Below are 23,903 nucleotides of genomic sequence, written 5' to 3'. Positions count from 1 at the left end.
TATATAATATATATATATATATATATATATATATATATATATGCGCAGCACGGTGGCTTAATGGTTAGCACTGTTGCCTCACAGTGAGAAGGTCACGGGTTCAATTCCCGCCTGTGGCCTTTCTGTGTGGCGTTTGCATGTTCTCCCAGTGTTGCGTGGGTTTCCTCCGGTGCTCCGGTTTCCTCCCACATCCAAAAACATGGGGGTTAGGTGGATTGGAATCTTTAAATTGTCTGTAGGTGTGCGTGTGGGTGTGTCTGTGTTTGTTTGTCTGTTTGTGGCCCTGCGACAGACTGGCGTCCTGTCCTGGGTGTACCCTGCCTTGCGCCCTATGACTGCTGGGATAGGCTCCAGCCCCCTGGTGGAAGATAAGCAACAGGTTTGTCATGTCCCACAGCTCTTGAAATGGAGCAATATCACCACCTGGTGGTCATTTAAAGCATGCCCATGAGCCCAAAGACAATTCTGACCAACTTGGTACCACTTAAAAAGACTAAACAACACTTACAATCCAACGTCAGTGTACTATGGTGTACACAAAAATGTACGCTAGTCATCTAGTGTGCAGCTATCGGCAGGTAGGATGATGCGTTTCATGCCGGGCTTACGATTTTGCAAAAAGTGCTAATATGTCAAGGTTCAACTGATCCATCAGTATACAGATTTGCAAAAATGTCAATCATGATAATCATATTCATTGACGACCTGCGGCTCACTTTACAGAGGAACAGATTACATTGCGCTCCAGCCGAGGGCCCTTCACTACACATTAGCCACCGTGTCGTTACATTTATGTGTACAAAATAGAGCTGGGCTAATTGAATATTCACTGTGAACATATTCCCGCATAACATGACTACCCGTTTCCATCTTTTTAAAAATTCAAATCAACGGGAGGAGAGCATTAGAATACATTACTGCATGTATGTATGATCCTCCTCTTCCTCCACACGCTGTCAGGAGGTGAGCCAGTGAGGAGGAGGGGAAAGTGCACGTGACAGATTCGGGCTCGGCAACGCTGACGTTACAATGTAATTTAATTATTAAAGCCAAGATCCCAGCGGTCCTCCGCAAACGACGGCTCTTTTGATTTTAATAGGCGATGAAGAAACGGCAAACGGCGCCGTCGCCGCTCAAACCGGTCTGAGGGGTTCGGGGGGGGGGGCACCGGCAGTACATCAGTTCAGATTGTATCACTCAGAGGGGGGGGCGCTCGGATATCCTACCCCGCCACCCCACTGCTTCCCTATCGGAGTGCAGGTACCAGCTTGACCACCCATACACAGCGCCGTGATCAGCCAACGGACACGAGGCTGTACAGTCCTGCTCCAGTCAAAAAAGAAAAACAACAGCAGAAAACACTCCATGGAATCATGCTTTTATTACTGCTGAGTTTAAAAAGGATTTCAGGTAGAATGAGTTTAAAGGAGAGAAAATAAAACATTTAATCAGAATCTGAACCTTCGCATCACTTTGGATTCACGCTGGATATTAAAATATAGAATAAACCACCTGCTCTCCTAATTTCTCTTTTTCAAAAAAGTTTAATCTTGTGTTGTTGTTGTAAATGCATCTCAAACAAGGATCAATCTCTCCATTTAACACGTTCTACAGAAAATTAACTCTACGATCTTCAACCAGCTCATCACCAAAACATCAATCAGCTCTTCATGTTACATCAACCGACTTTCCCGATTGAGAAAACTCGCTTCACAGCCTTTTTAGTAATCTTACACACAGACAAACGGGGATCGGACCATGATGGTGACAAAGATGAACACTCTGAGAATTCTACCATGAATTCAAGTTTGTTGTAATTTATGTTGGACAGCAACAGAACCTACATTTAGCTGTTACGTGATATGTCGCAGAGTTTTTCTTTTTAAATTTAGAATTTCGTAACAGCCAGTTCGTGGGGGTATTTGCCCCTTCACTGCCTGAAAAATGTGGCAAGAGGATGGGGAAGTGTGGGATGAGCTGCTTAATCTGCTGCCCCACAACCCAGACCCGGAAAAGCAGCAGAAAGTGAATGAATGAATAAATACTGTAGTAACAGCCAACAGTGACCTCTGCTGGCAGCCAGGATTCTGCGATTCGATTATGTTCTGGTCATTGTGCACATCAAAAGTTGTCCGTATGATCAAAAACAGGAGGTTCATCTGTTCCTCGCATATATCAGCAGGACTCAAAATTTCAGACCCAAGTTTCCTGTAGTTTTTACAGCGTTACTTAGGGCCCCTTCACACCACACATAACACGAAGAAAATCCGTGAACCAAACACAAAATAGGGAACCACTAAACATCCACCTGCTACTGTGAGGGCCGCACGATCGGACAGGCGTACACAACGCTTCGGCGACTTTCTTGTGCATGTCGTACGCAAACAGTGCGAGCAGCTGGAACGTGATGCACCACATTGTGCTGATGTGGAGAAAAATAAAAACCAGCTATATACCGAGTGAAAATCACTGGGTTGATATCAATATAAAAAATGGAGACGCAATACATAACCCTGCGGTTAAATAACCCTGGTTAAATAAAAAATAAATGCCACTTGAGGGATTCAAACCTGCAATTTACAAAAGCTCTGATTACCAGACGAGAACTTTACCACTGCACTACAATCGCTGTCTCAAAACAGGAGCATAAAATGCTTAAAATCAACACAGAAATTTTTTTTTTTTTTTAAGGAGAAAAAAGTGCCGTATAACTGACAAAATGGCATCTGTTACAGCGAATTTTTGGTAATATGTGACTGAAACTGGTGTATTTGTGGCACTGTTGGCTGGTCATATTGTCATAGTCCTGCAGTGTGCGTGTTCTGCCGGACACGCGTCTGGCCTAACATGCATAACATTCAAACACGTGCATATGTGCGATATACACATGCACACCACATGTATTGCTTTTGCAACACCACACTCGTGGCGGCACTTAGACAAATTTTACATCCAGCCCGAAAGTGATTGTCTGCTGACTGTTTTCATGCTAACAGCGCGAATGGCCACACATTTTCCAAGTGTCAAGAGAGCGGTGTTAGATGTTCGTGTGTGTCACCTCGAATTTGGCTGACACCTGCCACGAGAGGGATCGAATGGGCTCTCACAAAGCACACTCTGTCTTTCAGCTGCTGGTGTGCATGAATAATTGTAGCAACAGGTCTACAGATTGGATGCAGCTCCGATTTTTCACAAATGGCATGCAATCCTCCTTCGTGTGCTAGTCGGCTTCAATGTTATGTGTGAAGGGTCCCTTACAGACATTTAGCGGATCCACTCCGACTCCATTATCCGCTGCTTTGTCGACTAATCACAAGGTTTATGGAACATTAACCTTTTTACAATGTCCAAGATGATTATTTAAATAAGTAACCAGAATCTACATCCAGATCACCACGGTAAGCTAATGGTTTCTCCAGTTTGACCAACTTTGAAGACATCAGACATAAAATTTCTGAATCCTAACACACTTGCTCAGACCGACCTGGATCTGGACCAAGTACCAACAGTAGGTTGGTACTTGGTCCAGGGGAGGGGAAATCAAGGACGTCGTGTCCTCCGGAGGAAAAAGACCATCTAGATGTTACCAGCGCAAAGTTCAAAAGCCAGCATCTGTGATGGTATGGGGGTGTGTTAGTGCCCATGGTATGGGCAACTTACACATCTGTGATGGCACCATTAATGCTGAAAGGTACATCCAGGTTTTGGAGCAAACACATGCTGCCATCCAAGCAACGTCTTTTTCAGGAAAGTACCTGCTTATTTCAGTACGATAATGCCAAGCCACATTCTGCATGTGTTACAACAGTGTGGCTTCGTAGTAAAAGAGTGCGGGTACTAGACTGACCTGTCTGCAGTCCAGACCTGTCGCCCATTGAAAATGTGTGGTGCATTATGAAGCGCAAAATACCACAACAGAGACCCCCGGACTGTTGAACAACTGAAGTTGCACATCAAGCAAGAATGGAAAGAATTCCACCTACAAAGCTTCAACAATTAATGTCCTCAGTTCCCAAACGCTTATTGAGTGTTGTTAGAAGGAAAGGTGATGTAACACAGTGGTAAACATACCACTGTCCCAACTTTTTGAAATGGTTGCAGGCATCCATTTCAAAATGAGTAATATTTGCACAAAACAATCAAGTTTTTCGTTCGAACATTAAATATCTTGTCTTTGTGGTGTATTCTATTGAATATAGGGTTGAAGAGGATTTGCAAATCATTGTATTCTTTTTTTATTTACATTTTACACAATGTCCCAACTTCATGGGAATTGGTGTTGGTACACACACACCACACCACACACACACACATCCAGACTCACAAACCAACGGTGTTGATCGACCCGGTACACTCTAAACTCTTGCAGTCCTCTCGGCACTAACCCACATTCGTTCCTGCTTGAGACGAGTGTGTTTTTAAAGGTTGTTAAGGTTGGACAATAAGATGCACTTGTCGCATGATGTAACCAAACCTTTTTCTGATTTCACCTCCTTTTCTCTTTGCTTCCCACTCAGTCGACATCATCGACCATTAGCTCCCTTTCTGGTGCTCGTGAACCTGGTGGGAGGGCGTCCTCGCTGGTAATCCTGTTACCAGCAGGTCTCAGCCCGGACGGACCGTGTGAGGACGTGGAAGGGGATTAAATCGGCCGTCATTATCAAATTTACAACCAGCCATGCAGACATCTGCCCTACTTTTCCCTCGGTTAATGTAAAAGAACTAATCTGGTTAAAAGAGTGCGAGCGGCTCGTAAATCTTTGCTGCTCTGTGCCACAGTTAAAGCTGTCACTTCTGCTGTGGGGGAGTGGCAGCTGAATGGAGCTGTCAGCTGGCTACTTGTTCAGGGTAACAAGGCCGTCCACTGATAGGACTAATGAGGCCCAGGGCTCGCCGCGCTTCATCGCCGCAACCCGCCACCCGCCATCAAGCCTAAACACTGCACAACACGCCTGCAATGTGCGAGACGCACGCCGCTCAGTCTGGATTCTTCAGCCATGCACTCACAGACAAAAAAAAGAATTTTTATCGTATTTCCAATATCGTATTTTGCAAAAAATAATAAAACATCAGAACATGTTTCAGAACACTCACCGTTTTCTGGAACTCTCCTAAAGTGCTTTTAACTGAAATTCCTTTTTTCTTTAATCTTTTGATTCTTGTCACACGTTTTCTGTTTTAAAGTTTTCAAACACTTTGAATATGAGATTAATGAGTTCCAGTTAGATGAATGAGGTCTGATTTAGAATTCCTGCACTGGCTACCGTTAATTTTAAAACTGATTTTAATTCTGTAAGTGCCGACTTGAGTGCACACTCAGGAGGCTCGGACCGGCTGAGGAGTGGAGACACTACCATCTTTTAATTTATTGATTAAACCATATGTGAGAACCTATTAAAACTTATTTTAGTTATTACTGACTTGTCTTTTTATTATCCTTCTCCTACTTTCTTTTAATTTTGACACCTTTTTCCTCAATCACACAGACGTTTTTCCCCTAGTTTAATTTCTGTCAGCAAAATGGGCATCATCAGGAAAACGATAGTTTCTGAAGAAATTGGTAGAAAATTTACATTTTTCATTATCTGTGATTTTTTTTTTAAATTATTATATTCATTCATTCTTTTCAACCACTTATCCGAGTCGAGTTTGCGGCAGCAGCAGAGCAAGCAGCTCATCCTACACTTCCCTATCCCTATTATTATTATTATTATTATATTGTCTTGGATTCATCAACTAAATAATGTGGCTAAATATCAACAAGAAAGCAAAAATGTCTGAGCAACTGACCAAACAATATGAGCGAAATGCCGCAGTTTAATTATTTTGGTGACCCCCACCACCACACCATTTTCACTAGAAAATTAAAGTGTAATTTTGCTCCTTTACAACTTCACAACCCACCAGGTGGTTTGAACCAAATGTTGCCTTAAAAAAAACAAAAAAAACAAACCAAAACAAAAAATAATTTCACCGTCAGAAATGGTCATCTCTTTTCTTGTTTATGATTAATAATATATAAAAATAAAATAAATAAAAAATAAATGATAATCTGCAAAGACATTCCTGAGGTCTATCTACTTCAAGCTATGACTTTTCCACAGAGATCTGCCACTTGCAGTTACAGTGAAAAATAAAGGCCACAGTGAGTAAACTGTGGATACAAATATATGCGAGCTCCTCTTACAGTATTAATTGGGCTATTTGTTTACAGTGAATCTCAAATTGACCAGATAACTATTTTGAGTATTTTGTGCTGATAATAGTGAATGCATGTGCTATAGTTTAATTAAATCATTTTAGGGTTTACATTATTTTTTTAATCATAGGAGAAGATAATAGATATTTACTGACATACTGTTGTGTTTTTAAACTTCTATCTTCTTCTCAGGTTTCCACAGTTTTATTTACATATTTATTCATATTTTGATCTGCCCCCTCTGTAATGCCATAACCACAAAAAAAAAAAAAAAAAATCAGCTGTGCCTTTTTCTCAGCAAAAAATCTAACTAATAAATATATAAAAGCCACTGTTTTTTTTCCCCCCACTCCATTCCAAACAAAACCGCAGCATTGGTGGCCACGTGTTAAACATCAGGCCTGAGTAATTCCTATTGTGACTTTGTTCCAGTGAAGCCTAACATCTCATTATTTGTGACACTGCGGCTTAATTCTCATTACTGCTGTTAATTAAGAAATCTCACGCTCTCTCATCCAGAGCTTCATTTCAATTAATGTCATTTGCCAGGTTGTTTACCTCAGATTAAAGCGTTTTATCGTGAAACAAAGTGTTAAACTTCAGCAGGCTGACGCTGGGATCTCTGCATTAGTGTGTGTTGATTGTGCATTAGTGCACCTGTCGGCTTGTTCTACATGCATATTTCACTTTCACATAAGCAGAATGTCTTATCAAGAGTTTAAATATGGAATTATTCCTACCGACAGCTGAGCAAAATGTGGGACTTCTGCAAAGCTGAAAACCTTCAGATGTGTCAAAGGGATGTGTCATCTTTTGGCTCTTTTACAGCTTTTATTTTTGTGCACAACAATGCAGTTTGGGAGTTGGAGCAAGATGTTCTCACCATATTCAGTGTGGCATCATAACACAAAAGAATGCGTGCATCTGTTTGTTTATCTTCATCATACATCCCGAGCTCAGCCGGCAGAAGCTGCTAAAACATTCTTTATGGATGAGACCGAGTCAACACTGTGTAGAGTGCACTGTGAATTCCTGCACGTCATCCGTCCTCGCCGTCTGCTGGAATCCATCAGGGCTTCACTCAGCGGGGTCAACAGTCTGCCTGTCCGCTAAAATGAAGAATGCTAACACAGCTGCACTCATTGTTTTTGAGAATCAGTTATTTAAAGATTTTTAAAAGAGTGGTTTAAAATGACATTCACAGATGTTTGGAGCTGCCCAGCTGCATTAAGCCAGATGACACCTGGTATTTAAATTGGTTTAAATACCAGGTGACATTAGGAATGACCAAATTATGACGTAAGAGTTTCATTTGCTCACAACGTGCCACAGCGTGTGCAATTAAATCTGGAACTTGATACAACAAGATTACAACAAAGCTGAAGGTGAAACTCAGTTTTTCTACATGAATATAATCCCCCACAGTCACCGTCAGGTGGTATTACTCTGCAGTAATGAATGCACAAAACTTTAAAACTCCCACCTTTGAAAAAAAAAAAAAAAAACAAATCTATACATGCATAATGGTAATTATGCCAGAGAATGAGTGAAACCATGCTCTCAAACTGAAAGACCACTTCTTCACTAAAGAGAGAATAGCCTTCATATTACTCAGCTTCAACTTATTTGCACTTTCTGGAACAGCCGGTACCACATCCAGGAGGCCGGCTAGGCTAAGGTAAGGCTAACTATATAACATTTTTAAAAATGTACATAGGTTTTTAAAAGTTCATTTACATTTAGTGAAATAAACATGCACATGTTTAGTTCTGCATTGACATTTGCATGTATTCAGTGGTGACAAAAAGCAGTTTACTCTCAAGTTCTTTATGCCTTATAAAATAGCATTAATAATTAGCTGCTACCTACTGCTTGCTAATGCGTTTGTGCTATAAAAAAATATGCCAATAAAATTCATTTTGCTTCTTGATGTATGATGCAGTGGCACCAGATTTTCAAAATAAATGTGAAATAACTGATAAATCTGATATATACCGTATTTTCCGGACTATAAGTCACACTTTTTTACGTTTTGGCCGGGTGTGCGACCTATACTCCGGTGCGACTTATAAATGAAAAATATACCGGTAGGATCTAAATTAATTTACTGTACAAAACAATTTACGTGACAGAGTCGAGCTATGTTTTAAAATGGCCACCAGAAAAGGAAATGCAATGCATCATGGACACTGTAGTATGGCGGCCGTCCTATAAGTCACGCTGGTCGCGATAACCAATCAGAGAACAGACGTTGGACGCGTATTCCTCACCTCACCCACAGCGTGTGAAGCTGACGAATACGGTGCTTGCTGTTATTCCGGCATGGCGAACAAAACAGCTTCAACCCTTGGATATCAGTGTGAGCAGAGTGTTTAAGTTGACGCTGAGAGCTGCGTGGGAGCACCGGGTGAGCGACGGCGGAGGATTAGTGTGTGCACTTGGAAGGAGCTGGCGTCGAAGATTGTGAATAGCGTTTGAAGCAGACGAACATGGTGTTTATTCCGGGACGGCTAACAAAACAGCTTCAACCCTTGGATATCAGTGTGAGCAGAGTTGACGCTGAGAGCTGCATGGGAGCACTGAGCGACGGCGGAGGATTAGCGTCTGCACTTGGAAGGAGCTGGATCGACAACGCTGGGTGGTCATGAGCTGCGCAGGTAGGTGCTGCATGGTTCGGCTCGCAATGTGGTCCGCAAAATACAAACATATCTGTAGGTAAAATGCAGCTCACGAGAGGGCACTCAAGGCTTGTGTGACTGTTCCTGCGACTTCTGACTACCATAGAAAAAATAAAAATTTCAACGTTACTGATAACTTAACAAGACAACGGAGAAGGCCCGAAAAAATGCCACCAAAAAGAAAATCATACTCTGCAGATTGTAAGTTACGACTGGTGAAATATGCATCTGAAAACGGTAGCCGTCACAATATTATCATCTGAACTTTTCATGTTAAGTTAACATACCTGTATGTCCATGGGACTTATAGTCCAGTGCAACTTATTTATGGTTTATTTTTCTTCATAATGATAAAGTGGCTGGTGCGACTTATACTCCGGTGCGACTTATTTATGGTTTATTTTCTTTATAATGGATAAAGTGGCTGGTGCGACTTATACTCCGGTGCGACTTATAGTCCGGAAAATACGGTATGTATTTTCTTTCATCTTCATCATGCATTTTTTGACAGATATTCCAGTGCAACCAGGAGTCTGGAAAATGCTGTATGCTAAATTCTGCCATGCACAATGCAACCACTAGATATGATAAACTGCACCACAGCAGCATTTAAGCTATTTTTCCAGAACCAGCCCAAAACTATTTTTCAAGCAGTTGCAAACAACACCAATTGTTTGTAGCATTCCAGTCAGGTAACACCAGTGGTCAAAGGCATTGTTCCAGTATGTAGTCAGCACCTTAACTTACAAAAACCACCAGTGTGACCACAATCCCAATTTTAGTCAAAACCATTTAGCTTTGACTATATTTTCTTGTTCCAATCTATGAAACTCATTCTTTATAAATAAAAATGTTGTGAAGTGCCATCTCCAAAGGGGCAAAGTTGAATGTAAATGCTCTATGACTGAACGGATACCTGGCGCGGGGTACTTTCAAACCTCAAGCCCAGTGTATGCTGGGATAAACTCTGCCACCCGTGACCCTCAACAAGTTCAAGAAAATTGAAGAAAAGCTGGTTCTTATTTGAAGGGCTGTGGGACACTGAAAAGATGTTCACTAATTCCACCATCTGCCTTTGAACCAAACAGTGAAACTTTGCACTGGAGGAACATTTCCCACAAAATGTGACCCGACGGCTCACAATGTAAAATGCAGTGTAGAGGCCAGTGGAGGCTGCCAACCCTCTCAGTTATGGTCCTGTTTTCGTACACTGCTACATATGCTCAGATCTCCAAGTTAAAGTGCTAACAATCTCTGATGGCTCACTGATGTTAACATCTTCAAGTCACACCTGGATGAGAGTCAAGGATTGAGAAGTGAAAAGCAGGATCTTGGTTGCATTTCTTGTCCAGCGTTTCACTTGGCTTCGTTTCTGTGTACATAATGACCTCACTGAGTTCTGAGAAAGCAGCAGGCACCACAGAGAACTGCTACAGAAGCAAATAAACCAAAGTGTGTTGTGCATATGTTTGAGGATCTCTCAGCCTATCACCTCTACCCTCACCTCTTACGATTGTTTGGGCTCTGAAGGTTACACCTGTTGCATCCTTGGTTTTCACTGGAAAGAAGGCTGCATTTGCCAGCCACATTCCAAGAAGCTTTAAGAATGAAGAAGCCTACTATGACGCTTGCAATCAATGAATGCGGCCTTCAAAGGATCCCGTCCCTGAATTGAACTGGTCACTATCTGACTCCTGTGGGGAGTTAGTTTACAAAGGGGTGAAAATATTATAAGGTCCAACTAAAAGGAACAGCACAATACAAGGATCTGATGTGGGCTTTTGGATAATGACTGTGGTTAGGCAACACGTGCAATGACACGTTAGTGGTTAGCATTAGCACACTCCTCATCTTGGCAATCACTGCATGGCGAGGAAGATTGTTTCTTGGTCGATTTCTGGACTAGATGGTGGAATTCTACATCCAGGGTCAATCCTGTACGTGGGTTTGTTTAACGTGTGAATGTCGCTGCACGCCAACAAACAGACGGCCCTCCACAGATCCTTAGCCTGGTCCGATAGCTGAGAAATCCCAGATGATAGGGGTCTGAGGATCTGCTGTAGCCTTCACAGGTGTTTGATTACAAGCCATCACCACCTCCGCCTGATCCGCCATGAGGAATCCTTGTTTCACCCCCCATTATCCATCTCCTGTTCAGGCTCCTATTGGGCCTTGATGGCTCCTGTAATGGCTGCAGGGCACACAAGGTCCGCACTGTATTTCACCCCAACAGACAATCCCCTACTTGATCCCGTTACCCAGGTTTCAGATTGCAGATGAGGGGTTAGGGTTAAGTATCCTTAACTTCGATCGCAGCTTTCAATGACTTCCTGGATTCAGCCATCAGAAGTGTGTATGTGGTTAAAGTATGAACTTGTCAAGAGATTCACTAACTGTCAAGTACACTCAACAGCATGCTCCACATCCAGAAATTTGTTAATTCTCTGGAAACAGCCACTGCAAACCTGAAAATAATGTCAAACTGTTTCCAAAGAAGACAACTGACACTTCACACCCTCACTTTCCGTCTCAGCGATACCTTCAGGTTATACACCATGCAGTCATCGTGTCATTGTCATGACGACCAGGTGTGTCAGCCGCTGACAGGTGAGTTCCACTTCCTCTTCACCGAGCGCGTGTATAAATCGATATATACCCCGAGACCGCTGACAGGTGTCGCTATTTAAAAACCTGCATTACAACACATCGTAACGCTCGGTTTACCTCAGAGCCGTGTCAAGCCGAAAGGCTGAAAAACAAACTCAAGAGGAAATATGGTCGAGCTGCATTCTAGCACTGCAGCAGTTAATATCAGGAGCCTCCAACACACTCATCCCACACTTCCTGCTGCTGAGAAACAAATGGAAAACCAAATGGAAATCCACACAGGCTCAAAGGAACCCAACAGCCTGCTGACTTGGTCTGACGTTTGTGTTTGTGTTTTTCTGTGGGAGGACACAAACAGTTTAATGCATCATTCGCTGCTGGGACAGGTGGCTGATGTTAGAAAATACTGCCGGCAGCGAGAGATTTGTGCTCCTCCCTCTCTTGCCACTTTCCCCTACCTGCTGTCCCCAGCCGATCCCCAGCAAAACTTGGCGGCAGATGTTGCTGTGCTAAGTTGGCTCTGAAGTGCCTCCCTGGTTCCCTGGACTCACCGACAACATAGTCAAACCGCATTAGATCTCCTTATTTGTGCCTGGGGCAAGTTCGGCACTGCAGCTGTGTCCACCCCCGCTCTACCTTTGGTGTTGGAGGCCCTCAGGCGGCAAATGTGAGACCACAAAAAAAAAAAAAAAACAAAAACAGAAAAGACTGCTTCACTCTCAGAGTTTCTGTCTCTCTTCTGCATCTGCTGACAATCCAGCAGCCTGGCTCGGGGCGGCGGCAGCGAGGGAGGGAGGGAGGGGGAGGTCAGGAGATGAGAAGGCGGGAGGAGGGTGAATGGAGCAGCATGGACACCGGGGTCCCGGTGCAGAACAGATGTCTGCGACAACCTGCTTCCTTACACCTGTACGAGTTCTTGTAACCCTGTGAATGCGGCCCACTGAAAAATTCATGACCCTGGAGGTTTCCTGTCCACCATCAAAGACCGCTGCACCTCCTCCCAACTCTGCTCCTCATATCCCCATCTGTGATCCTGTTCTCCACACCGTGGTTGCTCACTCTGCTGTCCACGCAGTGCAGTTCAGGCTCCTCCCACACTGCATCACACACTGTGCAGAGCTCAACAAATAATTATTTTCCACCAAGAATGAACTTGTCAATTAGGAAGCGGCAACTAGCAAACCACAATGGTACGAACCATCGGAAGCTCAACATGGCAGTAAGAAGTCAGTCAATTTCTACCCTTTCTTCATTAGAGAAATGGGAATCCCTGGCCAGGTCTTGAGGCATGTGTTAGTGCTGTGCATCGCAGTGGCCAACACGCTACAGAACCATCTTGGGTCCTGGATGTCAACCAGTCCAACACTAGCTCTTGAAAGCAACCAGATTCCACTGGATGTCTTCAGCAGCTGGAGTCCTCAACACTCAGGCACCTGCACGGTGGATCACACTTGAGAGAAAATGCCGTAGCTGACATTCCCTTGCAATGCAAGTGATACGCCTCAACTCAAATTAAGCATTTCTTTGAGGTCAAGTCATTCCAGCGGGACCTAAGGATCCTCCAAAGACAACTTGTACCAAAGACATCCAGTCATCGCCTTAGGTCGCTGGCTAACACTTGAAAGCCAATCCAGTGTGACTGTACATCCTGGATCTTATCACAGGATCACAAAATGGTAGGGAGCAGTTCTATGCCCTTGGCAGTCTTCACTTTTTGAATAGAAAAAGGGGAAACTACATTTTAGCAAGGCTGAATTGCAGTCAAAATATGCAGGATTCTTGGCCAGCAGGTGGCAGTGTGAGAGAGGAGCTGGACCATGAAAATGGGGTTTGGTCCATCATCTATCCACCCAGGTATGACTGGCTGGGGAAATAACTTGCTTTGGATTGGTGTCACCCCCAGGAGGGAGTCGGACACTCTTATCCAACTCACACTATGGAATCCAGGTCTAAGCACTTGTCTGATGAGACTCAGCACCTGTAGAGGACTGAGTTATACTTTCTTGGACTGGACATTTTCACCCGTTCTTAGATTTAAAAAAACAAATGGGTGTCATGGGTGAATGATTCCTTAAAGTGTTTATTTTTTTTAATCACTGAGTTTTTGCTAAACAGCACTGTGGCAGCCAAGAGAAGCAGTTGGCTCAGCCACTCTTATTTCGTGCACCTCAGAGCAGAGACAAGCTTGAAGTCTGACATCACCGTGAAGAATTCTAACAAACTGCTGAACACCTGCGGTGGTCTGTCCCTGACCTGGACCATCTCTCCACAAAGAAATACCTCCATCACTTTTCGAGAGACGCTACCTTTACACAGGCAGATAGTCGTATGTATAACCTCTACCCTGCCTCTAACGGCTGTGAAGATCATAATCATGAGTCCCTAAAGTTCTAGATCAGGGATTTCAGACCTTTTTGAGTGGTCAATCACAAATATTTTGCTGATCAATATATGCTTTAGATCGTCCATCTAGGCTTCTTAGCTCTTGAAACACACAAAAAAGGTGGGGGGACTTTTTGGACCATGTTTTCCTTAACATTTGACCAAACTACCCCAAAATGCAATCAGTGCTAGATATGTATTCAACTACTGTATTTTCCAAAGTATAAGCTGTGGGTTTACTAATTTAACAAGTCCTGTGACTTATACTCCGAATATAAATGTCACATTTTTTTATTGCTGTTAATAATAACAAGAAGGAGAAGAATATCTGGCTTAAAAAAAAAAAAATCTAAGCCCTTTATTTATACAAAGTAAGTCCCTTCAGCTGCTCCCTTGTTTGCACTCGGGATTGCCACAGCAAACCTGAGGTAGCACACTGGACAAAAATCCCTAATTAAAGAGTTGCTAATACAGAAAATGTGTGAGTTATACTCCAGTGCAATTTATACGCCTGAAATTACAGCAGTATTCCCACAAAGTCTGCTCCATCTCAACCTCTCAGTTGTTCAGATTTCCAAAAAATGGTCTTTATCCAACTTTGTTTTCCATGAACTATTCCAAAATCTAATCACCTCTAGATATCTACCAATGTAATATTTAAGGTCTGAAGGGAATCCATCGGGCTGTTTTTGAAGTTATCTTGTCCACACATGCTCGTGTGCACACACACGGTGGTAAAAACAATACGCTGGTTCAGTTTCACCAGCACACAGGGTAAAAATAAAGAACCCGTAACAATTAAACTACAGAATTCAGATCAGTTGCTGGAGGAGGAGAACTAAACCACAAACAGCCAACCTCGTGTAAATATTCAACCGCAACTGCAGAGCTCAAGTTATGCAACCACCAGTTCACAACAGAGGAAACAACCTGCTTTGTGACCTCAGAAGTGGTCTAGGAATGAGGACTGAATGTTCCGTCACAGTCCCTCCACCTACATTCTGATCTTTGTCGTTGCCCTTCATTTTCAGATCGGGCACCAAAGCAGATGGTGCGGTTTTCCACCTTAACTGCCGCCTTGAAAATAATGGAACGGATCAAAACATCTGGTTAACTCTGACTTGTTGGTGGCTTGTGGGCAGCCAGTGCTCCAAACTGCCAATGGGGTGTCAGATTTCAGTTTGTGGCGATACGTTTCTTCTTCAGTGACTGAGCTTGAGAAGAGCCCAGAGTTTAACCGCATTAGGTCGACACTGCCACACTTCCTTTTTGTGAGTCTGTGCAGCTGCAGCGCTCGTTGCACACTGACTGCCCAGAATCATTTAAAATACACTCAAAAACAAATGCAAATGACACAATTTGACATCAGAATATTTGTTAAAATGCCCAAATTTACTGAAGTACATAACAAAAAGCTTTCATAGAATGAAATAAAAAATGAAACAGGAAAGTGCCTTTGACACAGGTATTTTAAGACTTGATGATTTTCCGATCATTCATCACCATTTTAAATTCTGTACATTAATGCTCCTGCTACTATTCTGATTGAAGATAAGACAAATCTTTTAGAATCCCTCGTAGTCATGGAGAATTAGTGTAAATAACAAACTACGTCGTTTCCTCAAAACAGCATACCAGTATTAGTGGAGCAGGTAACATCGATTTTACAGCAAAATGGTGAAAATGCTGGTCCAAGCACCAAATATGGTATCGTGATTCCCGAGGTAGTACTTACCAAATCTTCATTGATTGGCCACTTGAAAATCCAAGATGGTGGCCATTTTCCAAGATGGCTGCCAATTGAGCTACTGAAATTATTTATATAGAAATGCTTCTAACTGATTGATTTTTGTAATATTCACTGCAAATTAGGGTTATTTATCACATGAATCCCTTTTACAGCATCAGTGAAGTCCAAGATGGTGCCCAATGTCAAGATGCCCACAGAATTGACCCCCAATAATTTATTTATTCTGTTATTTATTTGATTTGTGTGATCTTGTATCAAATTGTAGGTTTTCAGGCAGATGTTCCAACAACAATATGACACTCAGTGGCATCAATTGGAATTTGACCACATTGACTGCATTACATTAAAAATAATAACAGAATAAACTTAACACCTTTTAACTGACCGACATGCAGTAGTCTCAAGAGAAGAACACTTTCAAAACAGGCTGGATGGAAACGATTAATACGTACTGAATGTAATAAACTCACTTTAATTTGACACATAAGCAAAATTAAACATAATAAATATCATAAATACCAAATAAAATAAAGCAAAATGGAATCTAATAATGTTTTAAATCAATCAAATAGGAGCTTATTTGTGCAAAAAGTGATTTTCCATTTGGTGGCTATCTTGGAAAATGGCTGCAATCTTGAATTTTCAAGCAGTCAATCAACCAGACATGCAGCGTAACATCACGAGAATCACCAGAGAATTTGGTGCTTCATCCACGAAATGCACTATTTTATGTTATTACCTGCTCCACCATACATATCTCAATGTCCACTATCGAGGTCATTTTAAAAGTCAAGGTCCAACAGAAATGGAATCATATTGTGTTGGTATGCACAGCCCTCTGGATGGAGTCATGTTAATGAGATTTCACGAAAGAATGACAGACCACAAGCCTACAGCTCCCACGATGCATTGCAGTGGACACTAAAATTTCAGGGACGTCAATAGCTCCGACCTGGACTGTAGTAACGGGTGATCTCAGGGACCACTGATAAGTGCAGAAAGACCATTAACAATGAAAAGAACTGAGGAGGTCGTATGGAAATTAAAGGGGTCATTTCACCTAAAACCGAGACAAACACCAGCTGCAGGTGAAACTGGTCCAAGCCGATTGATTTTCATTTCATATCTCAAGGTGTCATAATGTTTTAAAAACAGGTAGATGTTAAAAAACAAAGACGCTTCTCAAATACAGCCATATTATTAAACAAAACATTTTCAGGAACTTACCTCATCTTCAGATGTGGGACGCATCAGCGACACTCGGTCATACTGTCGTCGCAGCAAAGCCCACACAGCGTCGAGACGACCCTGGGGGGGGACGACAGAACATGTTCACAAACAGGATAATCACAATCACTATCATTACTGCACAAAGGCCACCAGGGGCAGTATTGTACTTCACCAAGTTAAAATAAATGTATTATCAATTTAATTTAAAAAATTATTATTATTATAGCATTTATTATTATTATTATTATTATTATTGTTATTATATTAAAAATCATTATTATTTTAATTCAATAATTTAGTAGTAATAGTAATGTTTTAGATTCTTACTATATTAAATACTTCATTATTATTTTAATTTCATAATTTATTACTATTATTATTATTATTATATATTAAATAATTCATTATTATTTTAATTTCATAATTTATTATTATTCAACAGCCGCAGGGGCTTACTTTTTGAAATTATTATTATTATTCAGAATCAGAATCAGAAGACGTTTATTGCCATTGCCAGTGAACAGGATTCTTAATGTTGCACAATGGTGCAACATTAAGAAGAGATAAAATGCTAAGATAAAATATAACATATGTGTCAAAATAAGATAAAATATAAGATAAAAAAAAGAAATATGAAATATGAAAGGCTGTGTGCAACAGAAAAACAGAGTAACAGAAAAAAACAGTGCAGTGGGAGGAGTGCAATTAAAAACCAAAGTACATTGTCTAAAGTGACCCATGATAAAATGATAAAGTGACAGAGTTAAGCTTAAGGTGACTGAGTTATGAGGTGTTCATGAGTCTAACGGCAGAGGGGAAGAAACTGTTCTTATGGCGGGAGGTTCTGGTCCGGATGGACCGTAGCCTCCTGCCCGAGGGGAGTGGTTTGAATAGACTGTGTGCAGGGTGAGAAGGGTCGGCTGTGATCCGACCTGCTCGGCCCAGAGTCCTGGAGACGTGCAGGTCGTGGAGAGATGGAAGGCTACAGCCGATCACTTTCTCAGCAGAGGCCACAATGCGCTGCAGTCTGTGTCTGTCCCTGGCTGTGGCCCCGGCGTACCACACCATGATGGAGGAGCAGAGGATGGACTCAATGATGACCGTGTAGAACTGCAGCATCAGCTGGACAGGCAGCTTGGCCTTCTTCAGCTGCCGCAGGAAGTACATCCTCTGCTGGGTCTTCTTGATGAGGGAGCTGATGGTTGACTCCCACTTGAGATCCTGGTGATGGTGGTGCAGAGGAAGCGGTGACAGACCACAGTGGTGATGGGGGCTGTTGGTGAGGGAGGACAGAGGGGCTGTGGCTTTTCCTGAAGTCCACGATCATCTCCACTGTTTTCTGGGTGTTGAGCTCCAAGTTGTTGCTGCTGCACCAGGTCACCAGCCGGTCCACCTCCCTCCTGTAGGCAGACTCATCCCCATCCAAAATGAGTCCGATGAGGTGGTGTCGTCCGCAAACTGATGAGCTTTACAGAGTCGTGGCTGGAGGTGCAGCAGTTAGTGTAGAGGGAGAAGAGCAGAGGGGAAAGGACACAGCCCTGTGGAGATCCTGTGCTGAGAGCCCGAGTGTTCGAGACATTTTTTCCCAGCCTCACACGCTGACTCCGGTCCGTCAGGAAGTCTGTGATCCACCTGCAGGTGGAGTTGGGCACGTGGAGCAGAGAAAGCTTGTCCTGGAGCAAAGCTGGAAGGATGGTGTTGAATGCAGAGCTGAAGTCCACAAACAGGATCCTAGCATAGGTTCCTGGGGAGTCCAGGTGCTGCAGGATGGAGTGCAGGGCCAGGTTTATGGCGTCATCTACAGACCTGTTGGCTCTGTAGGCAAACTGCAGGGGGTCCAGGAGGGGGTCGGTGATGGACTTCAGGTGGGATAAAACCAGGCGTTCGAAGGTCTTCATAACTACAGACATGAGAGCCACAGGCCTGTAGTCATTAAGTCCAGTGACGTGTGGTTTCTTGGGGACTGGAACTATGATTGAGGACTTGAAACAGAATGGAACATGGCATGACTCCAGGGAGCTGTTGAAGATCCCCGTGAAGACTGGGGCCAGCTCATCAGCGCAGTGTCTCAGGGTGGCAGGAGAGACACAGTCTGAACACAGTGTGAACCAGGGCTTGTCATTGTTATATCTCACCCTGGTACGCTGTGGGATGATGCTGTCTTCATAGAAATGAATATATGACGTCACAGTGTCCGTGTAGTCATCTGACTGTCTGACTATTATCATTATTATTGTTGTTATGTCTACATGCTGCATAATTTGTGTGACAGAAATTAATATTCTGATTATTACTGAGACTAAAAAAAGAAACCACAGCTCAAGTGAATGAGCACGGAGACAGCGCAAGACCCGAAACCTTGAATGTTTGACACGAGCCACACAAACTCATTCTTTGTGATTCAGTCATAATATCTCGTTTTGTTTGGCCTTGACATTTGATTAATTCGGTCCAAAATTTAATCACTTTATCCTCGATAACACAGCCGTTTTCACTGCGTTCACATTGGCTTCAAACTTATTTAGTCAACCTTGACCTTTCAGGGTCACTCAAGGCCAAAGGTCATGCAATCAGGAGAATTATATGACCTATCATTTATTTCTAACAGTGACCACAGGTGTATCTTTAACCAATTCCTCAAACCAGCCATTCCATCCCAATATACAAGCACTGGGTGCAAACTTTGACCTTGGACTGTGACCTTGAGTTTTTAATAGATTTTTCTCTAAATCAGGTCACTTCGCTGACCCTCGATCATTCCACCAAGTTTAGTCCAAATCAGATCTTTTGAGTGACTTTGTTCACACTCTGATGGACGGACACACAAAACTGACAACGAAACTCCGCCATGTGCTACCCCGCGTGGGTGTAAGAGCACAAATCAATAATGTCAATTATGAGCACTTAAAAATCTCACCTTGATGGGTGTGTACCATTTGCTCTCAGGTTGATGGGAGCCTGGAGCAGGTTTTGGGGTGGGACGTTTGGGCATCGGCTCCTCCACGTCTTCTGGAATGGACACTATGGCGTTCTTGGCCTTTTCCAGCCGGGCCCCCTCCTCGGTGGAACCCTTCTCACCCCAGCGCACCTAAACAGTTTGGTAAGGCAGGGTGGAAGAAAAGTAAAGGGCATCATGGAGCTGATGTTTACCCTGCATGCTCTGCATGCCACAATATAAAAACACAACTAAATATACATCTGTCTGTTATTGGGTTCTGATTCATACCAGTCAATCACAAATAACTGAATGTTGAACGATATCTGCTTCAGAGCATCCATCTAGGCTTCTTGGTTGTTGAGATATAGGAAAAAAGTACTTTCAGATTATGTTTTCCTTGACCTTGAACAAACTACAGTGCATCCAGAAAGTATTCACAGCACTTCACTTTTTTCCACATTTTATGTTACAGCCTTATTCCAAAATTGATTAACTTAATTTTTGTCCTCAAAATGCTACACACAATACCCCATAATGACAACATGAAAAAAGTATTTTTTTGTTTTTTTTGTTTTTTTGCAAATGTATTAAAAATAAAATAATAATAAAAAAACTAAGAAATCACATGTACATAAGTATTCACAGCTGTTACTATGAAGCTCAAAATTGAGCTCAGTTGCCTCCTGTTTCCACTGATCATCCTTGAGATGTTTCTACAGCTTAATTGGAGTCCACCTGGTAAATTCAGAAAGCCACACACCTGTGTACATATAAGGTCCCACAGTTGACAGTGCAAGTTAGAGCACAAACCAAGCATGAAGTCAAAAGAATTGTCTGTAGACCTCTGAGACAGGATTGTCTCGAGGCACAAATCTTGGAGAAGGTACAGAAACATTTCTGCTGCTTTGAAGGTTCCAATAAGCACAGTGGTCTCTTCCTAGAGCTGGCCACCTGTCTAAATTGAGCAATCGGGGAGGTGACCAAGAACCCAATGGTCACTCTGTCAGAGTGCCAGCATTCCTCTGTGGAGACAGGAAAACCTTCCAGAAGGACAACCATCTCTGCAGCAATCCACCAATCAGGTCTGTATGGTAGAGTGGCCAGACGGAAGCCACTCCTTAGTAAGAGGCACATGGCAGCCTGCCTGGAGTTTGTCAAAAGGCATCTGAAGGACTCTCAGACCATTGGAAGCAAAATTCTCTGGTCTGATAAGACAAAGACTGAACTCTTTGGTGTGAATGCCAGGTGTCATGTCTGGAGGAAATCATGCACCATCCCTACAGTGAAGCATGGTGGTGGCAACATCATGCTGTGGGGATGGTTTTCAGCAGCAGGAACTGGGAGACTAGTCAGGATTGAGGGAAAGATGAATGCAGCAATGTACAGAGACATCCTGGATGAAAACCTGCTCCAGAGTGCTCTTGACCTCAGACTGGGGCGACAGTTCATCTTTCAGCAGGACAATGACCCTAAGCACACAGCCAAGATATCAAAGGAGTGACTTCAGGACAAATCGGTGAATGTCCTTGAGTGGCCCAGCCAGAGCACAGACCTGAATCCGATTGAACATCTCTGGAGAGATCTGAAAATGTCTGTGCACCGACGCTCCCCATCCAACCTGATGGAGCTTGAGAGGTGCTGCAAAGAGGAACAGACAAAACTGCCCAAAGACAGGTGCACCAAGCTTGTGGCATCATACTTGAGGCTGTAAACTCCACCAAAGGTGCATCACCAAAGTACTGAGCAAAGGCTGTGAATACTTACGTACATGTGATTTCTTAGTTTTATATTTTTAATAAATTTGCAAAAAAAAAAAAAAAAATGATGAGGTGTTGTGAATAGAATTTTGAGGTAAAAAAAATTCCATCCATTTTGCAATATGGTTGTTACATCACAAAATGTGGAAAAAGTGGAAAGTACTATGAATACATTCTGGAAGCACTGTGTTCCAAAGTCTTAAGATCTACATCTAACCTTTTTGCTTTTTGAGACATGCACAAAAAAGGTTTTTCAGACCATGTTTTCTTTTGCACTTCACCGTTGACCCCAAAATCTAAGGATCTATCTGGACTATTTGGTTGTTGAGATGCACAAAAGAGAAGAGAAAATAAAAAGGTCTTTTTCGAAACAGCTTCCTTGACTTGACCAAATTACTCCAAAATATATTCCTCTCTGGACATCTATCCAAATAATATTCCCACCAGGTTTGATGCATCTTGGCTTTGTACTTTTTAAGATGTAGTTAAAAAAAAAAGTTTTTTGAACTGTGTTTTTCTTGACTTTGACCTTTGACAAACTTCTATAATATCTAATCCAATCTAGACATCAACCCAAATAATATTCACACCAGGTCTGATCCATCTAGGCTTCTTGCCTTTTGAAATATACTTAAAAAAACCTTCACCTTGACCTTTGACCAAACTACTCCAAAATCTAATCCCTTCTAGATATCAATCCAAGTAATAGTCACACCAAGTCTGAAGAAAATCAGTTTAGCCATTTTAAGTGATGTTGTCTACAGACATATGGACATGCAGGCACGCACACACACACACACACACACACACCTACCTGTTGCTGACGAGCAGGATAAAACAAAAACAAAAAACTATAAACATTCCTTTACTTCTCAGTAACATGGAAAAATTTTCAAGATGCATCAATGCTTTATTTATTTATTTATTTTAAATAAAGCGTAACCATTCTTTTAATTGTGGCTTCAGCATTGTGACTTTAACGGCAAACAGTGTAAAAACTAAATGAAGTGAGAATGTTTTTTTCTTATTGTATCACTGAGCACATTAACACGTACGGTGTAATGTGTTATTTTGTGCCTGTGTGTTAGTTAAGCTGTCCTGTGTTTTAATTGAATTCATCACATCTGTTGTATGCAGGAGAAAAAAAAAAAAAAAACACACACAGTCAAACGAATGGGGAGAGGTAATTAATTAGAGACACAGTTTTCAAGCTGTAGGTTAAGCCGTGACAATATAGAACAGCTTTTCAGTATCATCTCCGGGAGAAATCCCTTGCCTGCCGTATCATCAAGAAAAGGGAGGGCTGCAAGTCCCGATGAATAAAAGATATACCGCCACCTCCGCTGGCCTGATATATTGGCAGCGTGAAGAGCAGCGGAGGTGGAGACGCTGCTGGTTTCCTCAGCACAGCCAAGAAGAAGAAGAAGAAAAGGTGAGGACAGGCTTATCTTAAGGAGCACCTCGTTCTGGATTCACAGGAGGGGAGCAGACGGGTGCGTCTGCAGCAATCAACCCGAGAGGAGAAAGTTAAGAGGTAGAATTCTCTGAGGATTATGGGAAATGCCTGCAATCGGGCAGGATGGGGGGGGGGGGGGGGGGGGGGGTGTTGGAGCTCAGCTCTGGAGGCGAACAACAAAGCATGGCCGCCAATGTTTGGGAGTAAAGGGGGGAGGGGCGGGAGGCGCTTGACATCAATCCGTCATCCTGACAAAGACTTGATCCAATCAGGCTCAGACGGCTGCGGACAACATAGCAGCGGCTGTCGCGTCATTCAGGAAAACCTTAGGTGAGTCAAACGTTTTCTACAAACATGCATTTGTTTCCACACGACATCAACCCACGACGACGAAACCAGCAGCAGCAACAACAACAACAAAAACCAAGTCAACTCAAGCCGGTCGTCAGTCAGATCAGTTGCACTCTGTCAATATTTTTGGTGATTAAACAGATATGTGAAGCTTTTAATGAGATGGATGGAGAATGACCTCTGACCTCCATGCGTTTGATCCCTCCAGCTCCACGTCCTCCATAGTAGGAGGCGTCCACAGTCGGCCACTTCTTCTTAGGCAGCGGTTCAGGTTCCTGGAATGAAAAAGTCTTATAACTCAAAGAGAAGCACCAAGATCTTTCATTTTAAAGTTGAACTGGTCTCAAAAAGTTCAACTCTCTAAAACACGTCTGATGATGCACCCTGTAGACAAAAACCTTCACATTAATTAATCCAGTCAAATGAGGTTAGGCAATGAGTCGCCACCTCGCACTGTAGGAACTGGGGTTAGTCAGACCCCAAAGGTCAGACGTGTGTTTGGAGGTCAGCTGTTAGTGTCAGCTCATTTACTAGTAAAAAAAAAAAAAAAAAAAC

General features: G+C 42.6%; 1 protein-coding gene across 3 annotated transcripts in view; it reads right to left on the bottom strand.

Moving 5' to 3' along the window:
- antxr2a (ANTXR cell adhesion molecule 2a) overlaps positions 1–23,903 on the bottom strand; it is a 154,919-nt gene that overhangs the window by 50,915 nt on the left and 80,101 nt on the right. For all 3 annotated transcript variants that reach the window (XM_034171194.1, XM_034171193.1, XM_034171195.1), the window contains 3 exons: positions 23,534–23,623; positions 19,764–19,934; positions 16,844–16,924 (listed from right to left, as the gene is read on the bottom strand). In XM_034171194.1, coding sequence (XP_034027085.1) covers positions 16,844–16,924; positions 19,764–19,934; positions 23,534–23,623 — 342 coding nt within the window. The remainder of the gene's footprint in view (positions 1–16,843; positions 16,925–19,763; positions 19,935–23,533; positions 23,624–23,903) is intronic.

The sequence above is a fragment of the Thalassophryne amazonica genome, chromosome 5 (genome assembly GCF_902500255.1).
Source record: "Thalassophryne amazonica chromosome 5, fThaAma1.1, whole genome shotgun sequence".
NCBI classification, from domain to species: domain Eukaryota; kingdom Metazoa; phylum Chordata; class Actinopteri; order Batrachoidiformes; family Batrachoididae; genus Thalassophryne; species Thalassophryne amazonica.
Note: the sequence above shows the minus strand (reverse complement) of the source record. Positions and strands in the feature narration are given on the sequence as shown.